Raw genomic sequence first — 23,640 nt, 5'->3', positions numbered from 1 at the left:
TCACAGAGCTCCTTACGTGTAAAAATTAAAAAAAAGTTATAGATTTTTGATGGTGGGGAGTAAAAAATGGAAATGCAAAACCAAAAAGGGCCAGGTCGTTAACCAAAGCCCCTCCCCTCTCTTCAGTAAACAACGTAGAAAGCTTCTGGTTAAACACTATGGGGGACATTTATCAGTGCTTTCAGGTTTTTTAGGCGTAGTCACAACACGTGCTGCCCAGATATCACGGCATGAACGCTGCAAAACGGAACAGAACTCAGCATGGCAGATCAGTTCCGGTTTGCAGTGATCGGGCCGGGAGATGCGTTGCGAGTGTGATGCGTGTTCATCGCATCACACTCGCAAGTGTGGAACGTGCCTAACTCAACAAAGGATATTTTCCTAAGTCACAAGCAATGTTTGACTATTATGATGAATCATTTAAACTGTTGATATTTCTTATTATCTATAGGAGCATTGAAGCCCTGTATGGATCTCCTTCAAAAAATTGATTCATGGACCCGAGAAAGACGATTAAAAAAAAATAAACCACTTCCAATCTTACTTCAACATGTCTTATGCAAACTCGTCTACCACCCAGACAAAGCTGTCAGAGACATTGTCGCTCCACGGTTGCTTGATGGAGACTTTACTTCTAAGAAAATCTCTAAGCTGGGTAACAGTTTGGTCAAAGTGCCTGAAACCCTAGTGGATAAGTGCATACGAGCACATATGGACCATTACCTCCCAGATTTATTACTTAATAATGAAATACCAACAAAATATTCACATGCTTCCATCTATGAAGCAAGAACTCCAGAAGGAGAGGCACTCGTTTATGTCTTTAAACAGAGGACATGGAATGATATTCTGCAAACCAACTCTACAGATGATGCCTATCAACGCTTCATTGAAATGTCCAGATATGTTCAAGAATGTCAAGTCCATGACAATATTGTAGCGTTAAGATCGGCCCCACAGAACAGCAAGCTGCCATTTTTTGCAGTTGAACAAAGCAAACCCCTTTTACAGTTTTTGCATGCAAAGGAAAACCAACTTACCTGGCTTCAAATGATGCAAATACTCATTGATATCACTGCGGCTGTAGCTCACTGCCACAGAAATAACATCATACTTTGTGATATTACACCAGCCAGCTTTATCATTGTCTCTAGAGAAGACGGGTCATTTACAGTTAAGCTGGGCAACTTCTTACTTGCCCGAAGAGGTGAATATATAGACTCAGGCAGGGCTGCGGATGATTACATTGATGATATTGATTTCCATTGCATCCAAGGTAAAGCCATAAAGTAGTTGTTGCTGATAAAATATATTACATACAGTATTTTTCGGGCTATAAGGCACACCAAATTATAAGGTGCACCATCAATAAATGCCTGCTAAAATGTCTAAGTTCATCTATAAGGCGCACTGGACTATAAGGCGCACCTTTGATTTCTGAGAAAATCAAAGGATTTTCTGTGCGCCTTATAGTCCGAAAAGTACGGTAAATGAAAATCTTGATAGCTGAATAGAATGGCATAGAGTTATGGAAGAAATCATAGTTTTATACTTTAACTTTGTAGTTGTATGTTTTTAGCTTATTATGCACTTATTTTTAAGAAAAAAAGTATTTTAAAATTATGCAACTGTGTCTAAGAGTCTCCAGGCTCCATTAACACCTATGGATATCAAAGCCCCTCAGGCTCATTTGCATAATTTAAAGCCTTTAAAAAAAAAAACAGGGCATAAGAAACCAAATGAAGAGCAGATCCTGGTAGTATATCAGTGTGCTTGGTTTACAATCCTTCATCCTGGTGGTAGATGTCCTTTAATGTGTCACCAGCTCAGACTGTGCCACCCTAGTCTATTCATTGTGATGACGAATCTGTCAAGTTTGTTGAGTTCTACTTTGAGACCTTGTTGTAGCTAGTCTAAAATGTAGCGCACCCTCCTTAGTTTTTCTTGTCATGCCATGTCCTTTTTCTAGAGACCACATGCATGCAATCGCAGCGCAGACACTTCTTAAATACCTGTGCAAGCCGTTTTAGCCATGACGAATGTGCACGGTCTGACAAAAAAATTTTAATGTCATGATTGAGGCTGCTAAATCAATAGGATCGCTGCAGAGATCCAACAATTAGACTAATACAGTGAGGGGATATCGACCTTAAATATTTTAAGAGTTATGGCAGCAGTCCAAACATGTAATTTTAAGAGTTAGTGTGATGTAATTTGGTTCAGTCTTACCTTCAAATATTTAATAAAAGTTACATTTTAGGCCTGACCGATAAGGCTTTTTTCTGTCTTAGGACAGATTTGTAAATACAGTCTGACAAAAGTGCAGCATGCGACACTTAGTAAATGTGCCCCAATGTACTATCTTCTCAGCTCCTCCTGCACTATAACATGTTGCCTGCAGATAGGACACTATGGGGCACATTTACTTACAGTGCCGCTGGAGTTCACAGAAAGTGCCTTGTCCGACGATCATGCACTGTGCCGTAATTCACTAAGAACGCGCGCCCGATATCCTGCATGTGTCGCTTCCCCACTCAGGTCTGACAGATTTCACCATCGTTTTAGTGGTGCATGTAAGTGCTGGGGTTTGCAACACAATTTGAAAGTTAAATCCCGCGCTCAGTCCGAATCCGGACAGTCAGACGGCACACCCCCTAATTTGTGTCGCATGGAAGCTTCTGCTCTAACACATTGGGGCATATTTACTTACCCGTCCCGCCACGATCCCTGAGGTGCGTTGTCCAACGAGGATTCGGAGCTGCCGCGATTCACTAAGATTGTGCATCCAATTTCCTGCATGTGTCGCTTCCCCGCTCAGGTCCGTCAGAGTTCATCTTCTCCTTCCCAGTGTAAGTGAATGCGTGTCTTGTGACACAATTTAAATTTTAAATTCTGCGGTTCGTCCTAAACAGTCGGGTTGTCCGATGGCCATGCCCCCCAATTTGTGTCGCATGAAAGCCAGCACCGATGTGCCAAAATCCGATCGCGTGCGCCAAAAACCCCTGTGCAATTCAGGGCAAATCAGAAAAATTCGGGATACCCGACGGAAATGCGTCTGACGGAGCCTTAGTAAACGTGCCCCATTCTGCCTTATGGCAACTGTCCAATTTGATTTGCTCCACTTACTCTATAAGATGTCCATAGAATTAACTGTATTTTCATGATAGACCTAGATACCTAAAAATATTTAAAGGGGTTTTCCCACGGAAGAAAATTCTCAAATCTCAATCTCCTAGTGATGTTTACCCAATAAAGATCATTTTAACCCCTTACTTTACAATGTTACTCAATTTTATTGCTGTTTTAGCTCCTATCACTCCCTAGGCTGCTGAGTACAAATTGTGTACACCAGGACTGATAGAGAAGGGTTGGACTTACTGTTAATAACAGTGAATTAGAGAATGTGTTACTATGCTATGTTGAGTGCATAAGAAACTTGTCTTTGTGGGAATACCCCTTTAATCAAATGATAGAAAATTATCCATTGATTTTAAAGGTTTACAGCTTTTTGACACTGATCGCCTACAATGTGTTTAGAAATATTTTAATTTGTAATAACCTTTCTGTTTTCAATAAGGTGACCCTAACGAAAAAATTGCAGCTTATTTTAGCTCTCCTGAAAGCCTATCCAACAAAACTTTTTCGAGGTATACAGAAGTGTGGATGCTTGCTGCTACCTTCTATTCAGTCCTGTTATATGGCAGACAACCATTTGAAGAGTTGGCTCACCTCAATGGTATTGAATTTGTGAAAGAGGTAAGGTTGAGAAATTATTAGAAGTGATACAGACATTGATTGTGTTGAAACATAAAGGCTTATTTAAATGCACTCACCGGCCACTTTATTAGGCACACCATGCTAGTAACGGGTTGGACCCCCTTTTGCCTTCAGAACTGCCTCAATTCTTCGTGGCATAGATTCAACAAGGTGCTGGAAGAATTCCTCAGAGATTTTGGTCCATATTGACATGATGGCATCACACAGTTGCCGCAGATTTGTCGGCTGCACATCACCATTGACCATGGGATGGACATGGTCATGGGATGGACATGGTCAGCAACAATACTCAGGTAGGCTGTGGCGTTGCAACAATGCTCAATTGGTACCAAGGGGCCCAAAGAGTGCCAAGAAAATATTCCCCACACCATGACACCACCACCACCACCAGCCTGAACCGTTGATACAAGGCAGGATGGATCCATGCTTTCATGTTGTTGACGACAAATTCTGACCCTACCACCCGAATGTCGCAGCAGAAATCGAGACTCATCAGACCAGGCAACGTTTTTCCAATCTTCTACTGTCCAATTTTCGATGAGCTTGTGCAAATTGTAGCCTCAGTTTCCTGTTCTTAGCTGAAAGGAGTGGCACCCGGTGTGGTCTTCTGCTGCTGTAGCCCATCTGCCTCAAAGTTCGATGTACTGTGCGTTCAGAGATGCTCTTCTGCCTAACTTGGTTGTAACGGGTGGCGATTTGAGTCACTGTTGCCTTTCTATCAGCTCGAACCAGTCTGCCCATTCTCCTCTGACCTCTGGCATCAACAAGGCATTTCCGCCCACAGATCTGCCGCTCACTGGATGTTTTTTCTTTTTCGGACCATTCTCTGTAAACCCTAGAGATGGTTGTACGTGAAAATCCCAGTAGATCAGCAGTTTCTGAAATACTCAGACCAGCTCTTCTGGCACCAACAACCATGTCACGTTCAAAGGCACTCAAATCATCTTTCTTCCCCATACTGATGCTCGGTTTGAACTGCAGGAGATTGTCTTGACCATGTCTACATGCCTAAATTCACTGAGTTGCCGCCATGTGATTGGCTGATTAGAAATTAAGTGTTAACGAGCAGTTGAACAGGTGTACCTAATAAAGTGGCTGGTGAGTGTATATATATATGTAAACAAGCAGAACATGTACAAAAATGTATACTTAGGTGCAAAGCCCAGAACTCCGACAAAGTCCATCCATTGGTATAGAATGTTTCAATCCAAGAAAAAAGTAACTTTTATTCCCACATGTCAAGCAACGTTTCATCTCTTACAATAAAGAGCCTTTCTGTGCCAAAACATTGCTTGATGTGGGAATAAAAGTTACTTTTTTCTTGGACTGAAACCTTGAAGTGCTGCCATTTTTGTTGATTCCATATAAATATATATATATATAATTTTCAATAAAAATACATGTCTTCGATCATTTTACAATATTTTTCCTCTTTATGTAAAATTCTGATTTACTATGAATACAATTTTAATCCCGACAGATTACATCAGAACACACTGCAAAAATGCCAAAGTCAATCCCTTCTGATTTGTGGAATATTGTAAAAACGAATCTGGATTTTTGTGCAAGGAATCGCAAACTAACTGATACAGTCTTACAGGAACTGAATACATACAAAACTAATTTGGGTATGTGGAATAATACAGCAGGAATAAATACAGATGGTGACCTTTTTGGTAGGAGAAGTATTATGGAAACTTTTGGCCACATTACCAATTTAGGTGTATTTAGGCATATTTTACAGACAATTTGGGAAAACCTCTGGGGACAGGCAGTAGTATTAAAATTACCAGCCTCCATTCTGACTTTATGGCTTTGTGACATTCCCAGAAAACCCTTCTAGAATTTAATTAAATTAAGGTTAAAAAAAAACTTTTTCATGTCAAGACAGGGAAGAAGCGCAATCCCTGAACTTCCTAACACCACTGTCCATGCCTACTTGCCGGACCTTGTACTATATTGCAAACAACAACTGGGTAACAGTCCCTATTCTCAGACACACAGAGAGACAGACAAACCGAGTAAAAAGATGGTATCAAAGAGTCTAAAGCCCTGTCTAACATGGAGTACCTGGACACCACTCCAGCAACTGTCAGCTCCTGTAGTATATAGCCTGACAGCATGATGTCATCACTCGCTGCTGGCGTCCCATCACAACCTGCTTCCACTGAAACAGTGCATCGGCGTTCTCCTCCAGCGATGGCAGCTGTGTCTCACTGACACAGCTGACATCCTAGACCCCTTTGTGCGATGCACATCGCACAGAGAGACAGTCAGCGACTCAGCTGAGCTGAGTCGCTGACTGTCGGAAACTGGTGGGGGCCCCTTAAAAAGTGAAAGTGGTGAAAGCCCCGGGAGCCCCTCCTTTATTCCGGCTCTGCCTGAGCATCAGAGAGGCAGCTAGATGTGAGTCACTCAGCCTACTACAGAGTAGACACCTATGTGTAGTACACATCTAGCAGAACTAAAACCTGATATCTGTAAAATGAACTTTACATAGTATTTAGAAATGAAAACATTTTTCTCTTTGTTTCAGGAACCAAAATGCGTGTATTTCATTCAGTGGTCACCGTCTGCAGTTATATAAATCCAGAAGACATACTGAGGGTACAGTACTTATTTTCTAAAAGAAGGGTTTTACAATTACCCCTCCTTGCTTGCCCCTTACCCTTGTGACCCTTAATTCTCATGACAGGTTCTCTCAGTTTTACCTGCAGTGAGTCAGGGCATCAACTACACTAGGAACAGAGCTGTCAGCTTATGCTTCCATCCATAGTGTGAAACAGTTGTGTCACACCCCAACCAACACATATTAATGACCAATCCTTCAAAGTGACCGGTTGAGTCTAAATACTGGTAGGATGTCTGCTGTGTTATACACCCATATACAAATAAACAATCAAATAAAAACATAAACATGTTCACTATATCCACCTCCTAAAATATCCGATATATCAAAATCTAGAATTTTTATGCAGTACAGTGAACCCTGTAATGGAAAGAGATATTCACATTGAATTGTCAATTTTTTAGCATTTTGCCATTCATAAAAATTGTAATTAAAAGTGATCAAAAGCCATACCCTACAGTGCCCAAGATGGGATCCATGAAAACATCTGCTGGTACATCAAAAGACTTCAGCTCTGTAAACTAAAGTACTAAAACAGTGCAATACAGCAATTTATTTTTAAAGATTTAGGAAACATAAAAAATAATAGGAGTTGTTATTATTTAACATTATTTTACTTTATTTTACAGGGTTATGTGAATGCTAAAGGTATGTATTATAACTATAAATTTTCCAAATCCCAGCACGCATATATTCATATATATATATATTCATATATATTCATATATTTCATTTAAAACGACAACATTTTTATAAAGTGTACCTATTCTTTCAGTGGGTTTATCTAAGAAATTACATTATTTTTATTTTATGACTTGCATTCTTCATTTTTAGCGGTTTTCGCCTAAAGAAACCTACCATTTGATGCATTATGAAGCAAACATACCTTGAGAATGCTGTAGCTACACTGATGCAGGATCGTATATTGGTTAATCCCTGAATTGAGTGGTTGAACTAAAGTTTTTTGTTTTTTCATTTCCGTTTTTTACTCCCCACAATCAAAAATCTATAACTATTTTTTTTTTACACATATAGAGCTCTGTGATGGCTTGTTTTCTGTGTAACAAATTGCACTTCGTTGTGATACTATTTATTATTCCTTCCATGCCGTGTACAGGGAAGTGGGAATAAAATTCAAAATGAAGTGAAATTGGTGAAAGAAACGCATTTGCGCTGTTTTCTTGTTTTGGTGTAGGAGCTGTGGGTAGTGTCCTTTTTTGCAACTTTTGGTGAAGGTTTTCAAAGCTACCATTTTTAGAACTGTAAGACCTTCTGATCACTTTTTAAAATCTTTTATATTTTTCAAAATGACAAAAAAGTGCCATTTTCAAATTAGGGCACTATTTTCAGTTATGGGGTTAAACACAGTGAAAAACCGTTATTATATTTTGATAGATCGGGCATTTTCGGATGCGGCAATACCTAATGTGTTTGTGATTTTCACTGTTTGTTTGTATTTATATCAGTTCTAGGGAAAGGGCGGTGATTTAAAATTTTAAGTTTTTTTATTATAATAATTTTTTTAAACTTCTTTATTTTTACTTTTACTATTTTTAAGACCCCCTAGGGTACTTTAACTCTAGGTTGTCTGATTCATCCTACCATATACTGCCATACTAATGGATTTTCCTCCTCATTCATTACAATGTGCGATTCGGTTAATACGAGACAGTCTTGGGTCTTTGGAAGACCCAAGGCTGTCATGGCAACTGATCGCCGCTCCCCGATGACGTCACTGGGAGCGACGATCTCTAACAAAATGGTGGCGCTTGGGCGCTGCCAACTTTTTGAAGCCACCAGCAGCTTTGCCGGTGGTGATGTGTGGGTTAACACCCACGATAGCTGGAGCTTTTCCCAGTACATGTAGTGCATACTTAGTTTAACTGGTGGCAGTGAACAATAGTTTATATTACAATTGATTTAGACCCAAACAATTTTTTTTTTTTTACTTGCTTTATGCCCCACTTTGAATTATTGGGTTAAGTATACTTTCTATTTTATGTATTTGCTAATCCCTCTGCAGGACAATTCACATTAGAAGAAGTGGAAGAGCCATTAGATGATGAATTACACGACAGCCTAAAATTGGTAAGACAGTAGATTTCATTTATCAATATTTATAAATCTTTAATCATCATTTCTTCTTATAGAACATGTCCCCAAATATATAATTTAATAAGTAAGCATGTTACTAACCTGTTGTTAACCTCAGATTGCTAAAGTTCTTATTTAAATCAGATGAATCTGAATTTAATAATTAAATCAGCTTTCAGGTATCAAATACCCCATTTCCATTTGCTACATTACAGCCCTCCACCTTCAAAATATGGAACAAGTGATTAATATACTACCAAAAAGAAGGAGTATACATTGTTCTTCCGTAATGTAAAACTTCAAATCAAACTTTATTACATAAATTACATATATAATAACCATACACTGGATGCAAATGAAAGGTCCAATACAACTAGGTCCGGCTGGGCAAATCCCCCATGCACAATATAGGTATATCCACCGACTGTAAATGAGTCTACCTATGACATGATCTCATGTTACTAGAGTAATCAGTAACAATGCATTACAAGGTAGATAATACACATATACCGCGACAGATCTAAACATAAGATTAGTGTCTTACCCATTATGTGCACAGTAAGGTCACCCACGGGGTGTTCGTGGGTAACCTTACTGTGCACATAATGGGTAAGACCAAAGTCGTATTTGCATCCAGTATATGGCTTTTATATATGTAATTTATGTAAGAAAGTGTATTTGAAGTTTTACATTAGGAACGGTGTATACTCCTTCTTTTTGGTAGTATAGCTTTCAGCATGGTTGGTCAGTCATCTTTCCCACAAACTGCTATTATTATACATGAGATTTCAAAAATTGCCCTACTGCAACTAGACCCCTTGTGATCACCAACTAAACCTAAAACTTATATTTTATGTATAATTTTAAATTAATTTTAAGATTTTAAATTAATAAGAAACTCAACAGAATAAAATGTCCAAATACTTGACAGTATTAAATTATCCCCTATCCAATGCAAAGGGAATAAATATATGATTGCAAAGGGTCCCAACTGGTAGACCCCTCTCCCCCCACTCCGGCAATTGGCAGAATGGGAGATCACAGCTTCTCGGTACATTGCATCGGTTTACAATAAGAAGTTCTAGAAGGTCACAAAGATAATGAGCTCTATACCTGATAAATCGAAAAGTTTACAGCTTTTGGAATGTGATGAGTGAAAAACCAGAATGTACATAACAAATGTAACATTTTATGACTCGATTGAAACATTCCAGAACGGCCATCACATCATACAGACTGTAACGGTGAGGATGAGTCTCAACACAAGAAGAAAAATCTTGCAATTAAACCACGAAAATATTTTAAAAGTAAATGGAATTAAAACTGACTGTTATAAGACGAAATTGGTAAGTATATTTTTAATGTCATGTAAAACCTGTCTATGTCATAGGTTACTAAGTTTTCTCATTACGGACATTTAAAACCATCTGCATGATCTCAATTGGTTTTCAATATCACCAACAACAAATATATATATATGAACATCTCAGGAAATATTTATGAGGACTACAGTGCCATTTCAGGCAAGCACTTGTGATTATTAATAATAATATTTTCCCCTATCCGCTACCTTCACACCAGGGCGGCTGGGCGGGAGACGGGCATTGTCGGCAGGGAGTGGGGCGGCGCAGGGTGTTACTGTCCCTGTCCCCCCCCCCCCCCCCGGCACACTCATAAGTGAAAATTTGCCGACTGTGTTATCTTTATGCCAGACCCTGCCTGGTGTAGAGATAAACGCTTCTTAAGGCCCTACCGGATACATCAAGAAGCCAAAGCCTCTTTATGTATCCAGCTGCGGCTCATGCGCCGGCGTATGATAAATAACCCCCCTTCCACTCTAATCACATGAGGTACATGTGGATATCTGTTCTTGTAATAGCTGTGGTCTCACAGAGACAATAGATCAAGTTGACAATGTTAACGATGATATGTTTTTAGATACTTGAGATTCCATGTAAAATGTTGCTTTTTTTATGGTTTATGGTTTTTATTCTATTTTACAGGTGTCAAATACTTCCTATGGACGTGTGGTTACTCTCAGTGACATCAAGGAAGGGAGTTCTAAAGACCAGCTCTTTTCTTACTTCAAACAAATGACTCTTGGTTTACAGGAGCTACACAGGCACAACATTGTACATTGTGATTTGAGATGTAAACACTTCTATGTCAATCCAGACCAGGTACCGTGAACATTTTACAAAAAGTCAAAAGTGGTAGAATTAACTAAAATATCTATTAAAAGGCTGTAGTAGGAGATGAAGAGGTTTCAAAATGATATGAAGGTGCTAATTCAGTGATAGGGGGGGACCTTGGGTCCACTATTAGGTACTTCCACTCTTGGATGCCTCCCGGTGCACGGAAACCTATCCACCCATAGCCACCTGGTAACAATGTAAAATATAGTAAGGACCAGCACTTCACATGAAGTGCTGGTCCTGACTATGTTTTAAGGATGTACATAGTACTAGAAACGCAGGTGAAGGGGGTTGTCCTATTTACAATTTCCCAATATTCTTTCTGTATCAATTTGTAATGGTTTTCTAGATCTAGATTCTATAGGAAGCTTCATCGTTTACTTCCTGTAGATAATGGTCATGTGATGTTACATTTGTATCTGTGTGATATGATCATATGATTATGGACAGATTTCCCTTTTAAAAAAAAAAAACAAAACCTATTTTTATTATTTTTATTTTAAAGAATAACTTGAATTCACATGTACAGGGTATTCTTATCGTAATGAAACATTACCTGAGTTACAAGATATTAGTACATGTTAAAAGTCCATACTAATGAACAAATACGAAAAAAAGAAAAAAGTAAATACAAACAAAGGAAGGAAACATTGAAGATTCCTGTTCAATGACAGCAAATAGAGTTCAAGAACACCACAAGGAATTGCTACAGAAAGTACAGGCAGTCCCCGGGTTACATACAAGATAGGGTCTGTAGGTTTGTTCTTAAGTTGAATTTGTATGTAAGTCGGAACTGTATATTTTATCATTATAATCCCAGACAGAACTTTTTTGGTCTCTGTGATAATTTTAAAAATGTTGGGTTGTCATAAGAATCAATATTAACAATAAAGCTTCATTACAGACACATTTGATAGCTGTTATAGATGTTTATTGTAGCCTTGGACAAAAGTACAATAAATTACCAATATCCAGAGGTCCGTTTGTAACTAGGGGTCGTATGTAAGTCGAGTGTTCTTAAGTAGGGGACCGCCTGTATACTGGAAAAGTGTTTAACTTTTCAATACGCAAACAATATCAATTATTTGCTAAAAGTGGACGACCCCATTAAGTCGTTAATTTAAATAAGGAAAGAACTGGGAAGATAGAGTTACCATTATCAGTTATAGGAAGAGCCCATCAGATGATTAGATCATAGTGTTTGAAGATCTAAAAGCGATGATTAAAAATGAGAAAGATCTTTTGAAATAGCCTAAATATCATACCATTTTATCTGAAAGATTTATCTGGGTATAATAATGCAGAACAACAGAATATTATATTGAATGATTTTTAACCTAACCCTCTTTAACCCCTTACCGACACGTGACATAGTACTACGAGGGCTGAGCCCTCTCCATAGCCAGTAAGACTTTGCTGAATATTGCATTTAACACTTACCGGTAACACCCGTGATCGGTTCTAGCTTTGCCGGCGGCTCCAAAAAGATGGCCATGTAAATATAAATATAAGTAAAAAGCATAAACAAGTAAGGTATTGCTGGGTCCGAAAATGCACCATCAAAATATAATAACGGTTTTTCCCTGCATTTAACCCTGTAACGAAAAATAGCGCCCAAAGTCGAAAATTGAACTTTTTGCCATTTTGAAAAATATGAAAAATTCAATAAAAAGTGATCAAAAAGCCTTACAGTTCTAAAAATAGAAGCATTGAAAATGTCATCAAAAGTCGCAAAAAATGCGACAAAAATGACAAAATTGTACAGGAGGTTTTAATTCTTCTAAATGTATGAAAACATTATAAAACCTATACAAATTTGTTATCCTCATGATTGTACCCACCCAAAGAATAAAGTAGACATGTCATTTGGGGCGCACAGTGAAATCCGTAAAATCCAAGCCCACAAGAAAACAAATGTGTTTTTTTACCAATTTCACTGCACTTGGAATTTTTCTCCCGCTTCCCAGTACACACCATAGAATATTAAATACCTTCACTATGAAGTTCAAGTTCAAACTCTCACACAGCTCTGTACATGGAAAAATTAGAAAGTTATAGATTTTTGAAGGTGGGCAGTGGAAAATGAAAAGACAAAAACTAAAAAGAGTCTCTGCGTTAAGGGGTTAAGATGAGTTAACAAGTCTATCTCAGGATATATTTCGGAAATAGAACCTTTGAATGTCAGACTTTAATGTGACCCCAGATTTTGTTTTGTATTGCTTTATTATCTGCAGGGTACAATAAAAATTGGAAATTTTGGAAGAGCAGTGTCTTTGGATGATCCATCAAAATCTGCTATAAAATTGATGCCTTCAGATGCCCAGAAATGGTATAGTCCCTATTAATACTAATAACCGTAATAAAGTTACACTGTCATAAAGTACACTACCAATTATCACATCGGGGCGTTTATCAGGGCCTCACACCAGTTTTCTGGCGTACAAGCCCTGAAATAATCACAATTCTTTGTGCACTACGAGGAATTGTGATTATTTTCCCCCTTATTCCACCCTGATGCCAAGAGGGCTGTGGCGACAGTGGAGTGAGCCAACGCGGGGTATTCCTGGCCACACCTATAGACTAGTTATAGCCTGTGCTTGTTCAACGGGTGCGGGAAGGTGGGGTTTACATCATATGATACCATGTGTTAAACCCCATTCTCAGTGGCGTAACTAGAAACTGATGGGCCCCAGTCCAAAGTCTGTGCAAGGCCCCCGACTATAATGTATGGTTTATAGTAATAGTCTTCTCATATGGGAAAGTGACACCATAAGGGCCCCCTAAACCTCTTGGGCCCGGGTGCGATCGCAACCTCTGCCCCCCCCCCCCATTACAGTTTCTACATAATCTTGATGGTGTTACTCTGCTTTAACTCATTAAGTTAAATAATATTAGTAAACTCATTTATCTCTTTTGATTTGCAGGTCAGCACCAGAAGTGAGGAAAATGGGCATGTATTCTGAAGCTTCAGATATCTTCAGCTTGGGAGCTGTATTTTTGGACGCAATAAGCTCAAGTATAAAGACAAATTGTCCTCTGGAGTCCTTTCAGCATTTGGTAATAAATACCTAAGTATCTACTATATTACATATGATCTAGTATATCACACATAGGGCTGAGTCTAGCCTTTTTGCTGTCTGAAGTAAAAATTTAAATGCCCCCCCCCCCCAAGCCGCCTAACCCTGATCCACTTCTGACTGAAATTGTAAGGAGATGTTTAAAAAGCATCTTCAAACTGATCAGAATATGCTGACATATTCGTGGCATTTAGTGGCGTCGACCTTCATTACATCATTGCGATGTCTCCCATCCATGGTTTACCCCACCTAAAATCACAGTCAAATGTCTTCAGCTCAATGTAGCATAACTCCACACTGCGCCCCTAAAAAAACACAGGATAATGCATTGTGTTGCTAAATATATATCATCCTCACAACTGAACACACTATTCCCCACAAAAAACATCCTTTATATAGTCCCTGAATAAATTATAGTACGTACAGCACCCACAATTTATTATATATAGCAGACCCCCTGAATTGATTGCATAACAGAACCCCATAATTAATATAAAGACTCACTAAGTCTGGGTACATATAAAGCATTTTGTTTTGTAACCGAGTGCAAATGCATCAGACAAAACACATGATCAAAAGGATGCATATAAGTTACTTACATAACTACATGTACTTTGCATTAGTTAGTTAAATCAATTATTGCATATACAGCCCTCCAGTACACAGTATATACAGACCCCCCTGTACATAGCATAGACAGCCCCCCAGTACTTAGCATAGATAGCCCCCCCAGTACGTAGCATAGACAGCCCCTACAGTACGTAACATAGACAGCCCCCCAGTACGTAGCATAGACAGCCCCTACAGTACATAACATAGACAGACCCTACAGTACGTAACATAGACAGCCCCCCCAGTACGTAGCATAGACAGCCCCTACAGTACGTAACATAGACAGCCCCCCAGGACGTAGCATAGACAGCCCTCCCAGTACGTAGGATAGACAGCCCCCACCCAGTACGTAGCATAGACAGCCCCCCAGTACGTAGCATAGACAGCCCTCCCAGTACGTAGCATAGACAGCCCCCCAGGATGTAGCATAGACAGCCCCCCTTTCCCGGTACGTAGCATAGACAGCCCCCCAGTATGTAGCATAGACAGCCCCCCTTTCCCGGTACGTAGCATAGACAACCCCCCACTACATAGCATAGACAGACCCCCAGTACATAGCAGTAAATAGTAAATAAAGTCCCTCCCCCGGCAATAGTTTATACCGCTCTGCTTCTCAATTACATCGACATCTTGAAGGCACCAATGTTACAGATTTTTCTGGTAGTAAGGACAATGTTTGGCAATTTATATTACCCCTCCTCAGGGCCGATGCAGCCCTGCTAACATATAGGGGCACATTTACTAAGGGTCCGAACGCCGCATATTCGTCAGGTTTGCGTTTTTTTTCCGTTTTGCCCTGAATTGCCCCAGGTTTTTGGCGCACACGATCGGATTGTGTCGCATCGGCGCCGGCTTTCATGCAACACAAATCGGGGGACAACCCGACTGATTCGGACACACCGTGGAATTTAAAAAGCAAATTGTGTCGCAAGATCAGCACTCACATGCACCGGGAAGATGGTGAACTCCGACAGATCTCAGCGGGAAAGCGACACCCGCACGAGCTATGTGAATCGCGGCAGACCCGAATCCTCGTTGGACAACACACGGCGGGGATTGCGACAGGATGGGTAAGTTAATGTGCCCCATAGTATAATTTTTAAGAGGGACTGGTCCATGATGCTTTAAATTGATATATGGTTCTGTAGTAACCCAAGGGACTGTTTCCTTCATGTTGTAGACATGGTATCAAGTTTTAAAGTATTTTCTTTCTATTTTCTATCTGTAGAAAAAGGATATAAAGTGGTGGGGGTGGTAAACAGGTAGTCACAGCACATGCCTCCAAGTAAATGGGTAGCCACAGCACATACCCCCCAGTATATAGGTAGTTACAGCACATGCCTTCCAGTATATAGGCAGCTCCAGCACGTACCCCCAGTAGATGGGAATCCACAGCACATACTCCCAGTAGATGGGTAGCCACAGCACATGCCCCCCAGTATATAGGTACCCACAGCACATACTCTCAGTAGATAGGTAGCCACAGCACATGCCCACAAGTAGATGGGTAGCCACAGCACATGCCCACAAGTAGATAGGTAGCCACAGCACATGCCCCCCAGTAGATATGTAGTCACAGCAAAAAAAAAAAAAGAATATTCACTTATCAGCGCTCCCTACAGCCAGCTCTTTTCTTTGCCCTGGCTCAGGCGATGGCTCCTGGGTCATACAGTGATCGGTGTCCAGGGACATACAGCGGCCATCACCAATTATTAAAGATCTGGCTGAGAGCCAGATGCAGCCAACAAAAGAGCCATATCTGGCTCCTGAGCCATAGGTTCCCTACCCCTTAACTAGATTTATCAATCTAATTTGTGCTTCTATGTTCTGGTGGCAAGAATTGACCTGTACAACTTTTTAGACATCAAAAAGTTGGAAAAATTGCTTTTACTTGGCTTTATGCCACAGAAAACCAGCATCTCTATTATAAATAGCCAACAATGGCTGGAGTCAAAAAGTTGGGAGTACTGCATGCATTCTATAGAGGGAAACTTGGAAAGTATGCATGGTTCATTGATGTATTGTGTAATGGAGTTTGCTGTATTGATTTGTAGAAAATTCAATTATCAACCAACAGAATTTCATCATAATTGGGCCACAACACTTTGAACCACATTTATATAGAGTTTGAGACAGTTTTAGTCACTTTTGCCACTGGTACACCAAAAATGGCATGGTCTAAGTTACAACAATATTTTCCTGCTCTGATGCAAGACAGCTAATAGAAGGTACAAAGTACAACTAGACAGTCTTAAACTACTACAGATTTATCATCCAGCATCAGACTCTTTGATAAATTTGTTGCAGCAGGTGTTATGTCACCTTTGATAAATCTGCCCCAATAGACTTTCCAGAACACTTTATTATGGGTTCAATCATAATAGATTTTAATACAATGTGTCTTACATACCAAATTTCAGGAAGATTATTATCAATCCAGAGAGATTCAAGGAGAATGTGGAGCTTCAGTTATAAAATTAGTGAAAATTATATTGAAATGTTGGAATCCCAATCCTATAAAGAGGCCTACACTGGACACGATACTTGATGACATACAAAGAATAATAGCAGACGATTTTGAGTACTGGTAAGTAGTTTTTCTGTCTGTGTGAGGGATCCAGTTATTGTAATGTATGAAGAATTGAAAGAAGTTGTTATGAAGTTGAATATCTGAAAGCTTTAAGAAATACAATATAAACAGTATACTTGTTCATATATAATATTTCACAAATCTCTTATTGTATCTTATTAGCGCAACACTTGATGAGACACCAGATACCAGAGAGCAAGTGACTGAAGAAGTCTATGAGACAGCCCTTGATCCTGATTTCTCTATTAAATATTTTTGGAAAGATGTGATTTATGAATTTGAGAATCTTCATGGACTTCCAAATGACAGGGAAGCTTTTCTTAAGGTCAGAGAAATGCCCACTTATGGGGATATTGGCGTTCCACCAAAGAAACGAACACGGTCTAAACAAGGAATTCTTTTATAAAATCATGAAGGCTGGATGGTTTTCTATGGGTAACACTTGAGACTAAGCCTACGCTTATCTGTTTTTTATATAAATGTTAATATTTTTATGATTTATTTGGCCTGAGTTCCAATTGAATAAACTATAAGCCAACAAACAAGATGCAGTATATATGAGCTAAAAATTGGTCCAAAGGTGGTTGTAACAATTAACATATCCTCTATTTTTATTGTATTTTAGTATTTCATCATCAGTATTTGTATCTCTTGCATCCATTTTGTCATTTTACATATAAAGTATATTCTTATGACTGTGTTTTAACATGATGAATCTTTTTCATACACAACTTTTATTTTTTTATTCTAAATATGTTTTGATTTGACCCATCCATTACAAAATAAATGAGTCTGTGATTTGTACATCTGTGGAAGCATGCATCGTTTAATGATTTTTGTTTCTTAATTCATTAGCTCTTGTCTTGTACTACAACTTTGCTTATTATATTCAATAACTATATATAGAGGTTCCTATGCTATCCTCCTCAGTTTAAACGCATCAGTCTGTCAGTGTCACGGGTGCCCCGCTGACCCATATCCCGGGACACAGGCGCACATGTGTACCTCCATGTGACCCAGCCTGTAACTCGCCTCTCCCGGCTCCAGGGGCAGTCCACACGATATCCCCGCTCCGGCGTGCATGCTCCTGTGCCCTAGGATGCACCCACGCCGAATCTGTAAAATTTAAAGGGCCAGCCTGCTGATAATATTTGCCGCTGGCCAGCTGCCTGCCCTGATAAATTCCAGCCCCGTCCTATGTCCCCTGCCGGATCTTTGTGATAAGATGCCTGAGAGAAAGCTGTATTCCAAGCCCTCTGTGATTATCCTGATTTCCCGTTGTGACCTTGATTCCTTTCCTGACTCTGATTCCGTCTCGACCTCTTGCCTGGAGTTTGTCATACGTTTCTGTGCTACGCCTTGGGCGCTAACACGGACAAAGTCGCACCTGTGGAACGACCTGGTGGTACCCTGCCGCAACAAGTCCAACCTGCTTTGCGGCGGGCTCTGGTGAAAACCTGGTACCACTTAGACTCCAGTTCCAGGTGTCGGCTTACGTCATCATGCCGACACAGAATACAGAAAATGAAGTCATTTGAATAGTCTAAGGGTCAATGCATGTAAAAATAGTAATGTTCCTGAATTGTCTTGAATATCCATATATTCTATATTTAATCTTCGATGTGAATAATGTTCTTGAATAGTCTTGAATGGGCGGTTATCCCCAGCTCCCTCTTGCGTGTATATTTGTTGCACCGGTAATACTTGCTTATCTTTTGATTTAGGTTAGCAGTGTTGTACCATCTATTTAGTTTGGCTTGCATATACTCATACTCTATACAAAAATCTTTTTTTTTGTAACTTTTTTGCAATCCTCTTGCATTATATATTGGTACCGCATTGTCCCTAGCCCACTGTGTAATTCCTTATAGCAGTGGTTCTCAACCTTTCTAATGCTGTGACCCCGCAATACAGTTCCTCATGTTGCGGTGACCCCAAACCATGTACAAGAATATAACTACTATAAAAATGCACCATATGTACAAAAATATATATATGTACATGTATATGTACATAGGAACCAAAACTGGGGGCAGCAGGGAGGGGGCACTAGAACTGGGGTAGGAGGGGTGAACTAGAACTGGGGGCAGGAGAGGGGGACCAAAACTGGGGCAGGAGGGGGGGACACACTAGAACTGGGGGCAGGAGGGGCGAACTAGAACTGGGGGTATACTGGGGCTATGTACAAGAATATAACTACTATAATACTGCCCCCCTATGTACCAGAATATAACTACTATAATACTGCCCCCTATGTACCAGAATATAACTACTATAATACTGCCCCTTATGTACAAGAATATAACTACTATAATACTGCCCCCTATGTACAGGAATATAACTACTATAATACTGCCCCCTATGTACAAGAATATAACTACTATAATACTGCCCCCTATGTACAGGAATATAACTACTATAATACTGCCCCCTATGTGCAAGAATATAACTACTATAATACTGCCCCCTATGTACAGGATTATAACTACTATAATACTGCCCCCTATGTACAAGAATATAACTACAATAATACTGCCCCTATGTACAAGAATATAACTACTATAATACTGCCCCCTATGTACAAGAATATAACTACTATAATACTGCCCCCTATGTACAAGAATATAACTACTATAATACTGCCCCCTATGTACAAGAATATAACTACTATAATACTGCCGCCTATGTACCAGAACATAACTACTATAATACTGCCCCCTATGTACAAGAATATAACTACTATAATACTGTCCCCTATGTACAAGAATATAACTACTATAATACTGCCCCCTATGTACAGGATTATAACTACTATAATACTGCCCTCTATGTACAAGAATATAACTACTATAACACTGCTGCCCCCAGTTCTAGTCCCCCCTCCTACCCCCAGTTCTAGTTCGTCCCTCCTGCCCCCAGTTCTAATGTCCCCCCCCCTGCTGCCCCCAGTTTTGGTTCCTCCCCTGTCCCCAGTTCTAGTTCGCCCCTCCTACCCCAGTTCTAGTGCCTCCCCCTGCTGCCCCCAGTTTTGGTTCCTCCCCTGCTGCCCCCAGTTCTAGTCCCTTCCCCCCTGCTGCGTCCAGTTCTAGTCCACCCCTGTTGTCCCCAGTTCTAGCGCCCCCCTGCTGCTCCAGTTGTAGTGCCCCCCTGCTGCTCCAGTTGCAGTGTCCCCCTGCTGCCCCAGTTGCAGTGCCCCCAGTTTTGCCCCCCCCTGCTGCCCCCAGTTCTAGCCCCTTCCCCCCCTGCTGCCCCCAGGTCTAGTGCCCCCCTTCCTGCCCCCAGTTTTGGTGTGTCCCCCCTTCTGCCCCCAGTTTTGGTGTCCCTCCTGCTGCTTCAAGTTCTAGTTTCTACTCACTGTGAGCAGAGCAGTCCTGTTCCGCAGGAGTCTGTATAGAGGAGAAGCCAGAGGGTCATGTGATGATGACATCACCACAGGTCCTCAAGCTTCCCCTGTATACAGCAGCCACGGGTCCTCAAGCAGTGAGTGCTTATTACACACATGTTTTATTCCATTTTTATTGCGAATCGCGGCAAAAAACGTGATAGAGTCGCGACCCCCAGGTTGAGAACCGCTGCCTTATAGGATAATATTGTTGTATCTCTTTCTGTGTTATATAAAGCTTTAGTCTCTAGGGGGATCTGGTGGTCGCAGGATCACTAACACTATCACATGTTTGGTTTTCCTGTGGTAGTTTATTTTGTGACTCTGTTCACATTTTTTAATGGTTTTTATTCTTATTTTTGTGTTGTGGTGTTTTTTGATATATGAATAAAGAATGTATTGTCTTAGTCACTTGGCATGTATCTTTTCTTTTTCTTGTGGATCAAGCCGACACAGGACTTAGGCTACATTCACACTGACGTATGGAGGACGTATTTACGGCCGACGTATATATACGGCCGATATACGTCCTCCATACACGTCAATGGGCGCACGGCGCCCTACGGGAGTGGTACGATGCAGCACACGTGCGGCACCGTACCGCTCCGTACCCGGAAAAAGATAGGACCTGTCCCATCTTTCTCCATAGTACGGCGCCATGTGCCATAACTTCCTATGGAGATCGGCGGGGGTGAGCTGCGCTCACCTCCTCCTCCTCTCCCCGTACACTGCCGTTGCCCGGTACGGTATGGGCGGGCAACGGCAGTGTAAATATAGCCTTAGTGCTGATTATGTTTATGAATCTTTAAAGTGCTAAGACAAGTTTGATACAGTAACCAACTGCTAGGTGCGAGGAGCTCTTTTTCTTTGCTCACTCTGGAGAGAAGGCGATGTGATGCTACTATGTAGGTAGCAGGGGAACCCTGGGTCTGTGCAGCTCTATGGATGCAGAATTCTCCTGCAAAGCAGGAGGGGTGGAGGATCTTCCCAGTTCCCTATCAGTCCCTCCATACCAGTCTTCTCACCTTAATGGAGGGAGTTTATAATCACATGTATGCCCCTCCATACCACCTTTATAGCAAGAGGACGGCAAGGAAAACGGGGTAAGCACTGGGGGTTCCTCACTCACTTCTCTGCTGCGGATGAACATTTTTGACAATTCCTTTTAGGACAAAAATTCTGTGGAAAGAAAAAGTGAGCTACACAATGTGGGCATCATTCTGTTTGTTTTAAAAGGGAGAATCAGATTTACTCCACACAGACGCTACATTACAGATTGCATTACACACTACCATCTAATCATTATGTGCTACATTTTATAAAGCAGGTAATAGGACTTAAGAGTAAACTCATATTTCATTATTTTATTTTTGATACCTTTTATTTTTGTGTTTTTATTGATGTTTTCTTTAAAAATGTGTTACATACAATTTGTTTCAACCACACACACCCCTTTCCTCTCCCTAATGAGAAAAATATGCAAGCGTTTAATTACTGCTTGACTACTAATTTAACAACCACATAGGATGCAGTTCGAGCAGATTAAGTCTGCTCGCCATTAAGTCAAGAATAGAGGTAAACTGGATACCAGTACTTTCCAGTGAAGTACGGTGGTGGTCTGGAACTGTCTTGCGATTCCTGGATATTTTTTGTAGATTGAGATTGACACACTTGAACTGCTTCCTATCTATACACAATGGGATATGCTATGAGAGGTATACTATGCCTTCTCTACCAGTCAGTAGCGTAACTACAGCGGTAGCAGCCATAGCAGCCGCTATGGGGCACACAGTGTCAGGGGGCCCCGTCATCCGACCAGACACAATAAACAATGGAGGATGTGCACCATTATATCTGTATTGTACTGTACATTGTCCAGCATAATATGTATATAACATATACTGTGATGTATATATGCAGTATCTGTGATGTGTATATGGTGTCTGTATACACTGTATGTGAGTATGTTGCATATGGCACTGTATGTATGTGTATATGCACAGGAGTGTATTTATATGTGATTGTAGCTCGCATGTGTGCGTATACGAATATGTATATTTTTCTAAGTGAGAAGGGGGGCCCCATGCAGTAGCCTGCTAGGGGGCCCTGTCTCTCCTAGTTACACCACTGCTACCAGTTTTCCAACAGTTTTGATTTATACCTGCATTCCACTTTGTGAGCACCCCAGACTGCTGTATTTATGATGGTCTCCACTAAAATCTGCACCAGGTAAGACGTTGTTCACACTGGTCTAAGTTGGCGTAACACACTTTCAGATCCACTATGAGATCAGAGCCTCCTAGTAGATCTGGCTGCCAGCGCAGAGAAATGTTAGGACTACCTTGCAAAATTCAATAAATACAGAAATGACACAATCTACTCAGCTAGAATTGTTTGAGGCTACATAACTCTACTCTTTCAGCCCAGGCTGTAGCTGAAGACTGCTCGGGCACTGAAACATGACATCATAAACTCGCAACACTCATTAGGGCACATGAAGAGAGTAAGCAGAGATGGGATTGACTGAAAACAATGGGGCACAGTTACTTACCCGATCCTGTCGCGACCCTCGATCCGGACTGTCCAACGAGGATGAAGTCCGGCGCGATTCACTAAGATCGTGCGCCTGATATCCTACATGTGACGCTTCCCCACTGAGGTTCCGCCGGAGTTCACCTTCTTCTTCCCGGTGTATGTAAGTCCATGTTTTGCAACACAGTTTGAGATGTTAAATCCCGCATGTTGTTTGAATCTGTCGGATCGTCCAACGGGCCGCCCCCCCTCCTCCCCGATTTGTGTCACTTGAAACCCGAAACGTCGGAAAACCCAACGAAAATGCGGCCGCGGGCCCTTAATAAATAAGCCCCAATGTCCTTACAATTCCCACAGACAATTTTTCCCTTTCAGGCTTCTGTACAGATAAACAACCCCTAGTGTGAACCTATGGTCGGCCTTTTCACATGTACCTTAACACTAACAAAGTACAGAGAATCATTGCCATTTTCTCGCAAACGGGAAGGGAAATAAGAGATGGAGACTTTCTGCCCTAAGAACAGCAGTGGTAATAATATAAATCTTTATTCATATAGATCTCTGTACATTTATGAGGGCACATGTATGAAGACAGTCAGACAATACGGATCAGCAAACTAACTAATAAACCAACTAAGATGACTGAGAGCTCTGTTTACAGAAGCTTACAATCTAGGAGGAAAGCTTGCACAATGGTCCAGCCATCTTTTCACATAAAGTGGGTAGTGGAAGAACTAACAAGAAATTTCATA

At 40.7% G+C, this 23,640-nt stretch overlaps 1 protein-coding gene and 1 long non-coding RNA gene across 4 annotated transcripts in view; one reads left to right on the top strand and one right to left on the bottom strand.

Moving 5' to 3' along the window:
• Nucleotides 1–17,738, top strand: part of LOC140106194 (uncharacterized) — a 60,271-nt gene extending 42,533 nt beyond the window's left edge. For all 3 annotated transcript variants that reach the window (XM_072130476.1, XM_072130474.1, XM_072130475.1), the window contains exons 8-19: nucleotides 452–1,276; nucleotides 3,578–3,756; nucleotides 5,258–5,405; nucleotides 6,314–6,384; nucleotides 7,036–7,054; nucleotides 8,430–8,494; nucleotides 9,715–9,846; nucleotides 10,504–10,680; nucleotides 12,930–13,024; nucleotides 13,620–13,752; nucleotides 16,805–16,971; nucleotides 17,137–17,738. In XM_072130476.1, the coding sequence (XP_071986577.1) occupies nucleotides 452–1,276; nucleotides 3,578–3,756; nucleotides 5,258–5,405; nucleotides 6,314–6,384; nucleotides 7,036–7,054; nucleotides 8,430–8,494; nucleotides 9,715–9,846; nucleotides 10,504–10,680; nucleotides 12,930–13,024; nucleotides 13,620–13,752; nucleotides 16,805–16,971; nucleotides 17,137–17,380 (2,255 nt within the window). In that variant the 3' untranslated portion in view covers nucleotides 17,381–17,738. The remainder of the gene's footprint in view (nucleotides 1–451; nucleotides 1,277–3,577; nucleotides 3,757–5,257; nucleotides 5,406–6,313; nucleotides 6,385–7,035; nucleotides 7,055–8,429; nucleotides 8,495–9,714; nucleotides 9,847–10,503; nucleotides 10,681–12,929; nucleotides 13,025–13,619; nucleotides 13,753–16,804; nucleotides 16,972–17,136) is intronic.
• LOC140106526 (uncharacterized) overlaps nucleotides 1–20,381 on the bottom strand; it is a 126,658-nt gene extending 106,277 nt beyond the window's left edge. The window contains exon 1 of the long non-coding RNA XR_011850799.1: nucleotides 20,330–20,381. This is a non-coding gene — a long non-coding RNA (uncharacterized lncRNA). The remainder of the gene's footprint in view (nucleotides 1–20,329) is intronic.
• Between the last annotated feature and the right edge of the window lie 3,259 nt (nucleotides 20,382–23,640).

The sequence above is a fragment of the Engystomops pustulosus genome, chromosome 11 (assembly GCF_040894005.1).
Source record: "Engystomops pustulosus chromosome 11, aEngPut4.maternal, whole genome shotgun sequence".
NCBI classification, from domain to species: Eukaryota; Metazoa; Chordata; class Amphibia; order Anura; family Leptodactylidae; genus Engystomops; species Engystomops pustulosus.
The sequence above is the reverse complement of the archived record's forward strand: the minus strand, read 5'-3'. Positions and strand labels throughout refer to the sequence as shown.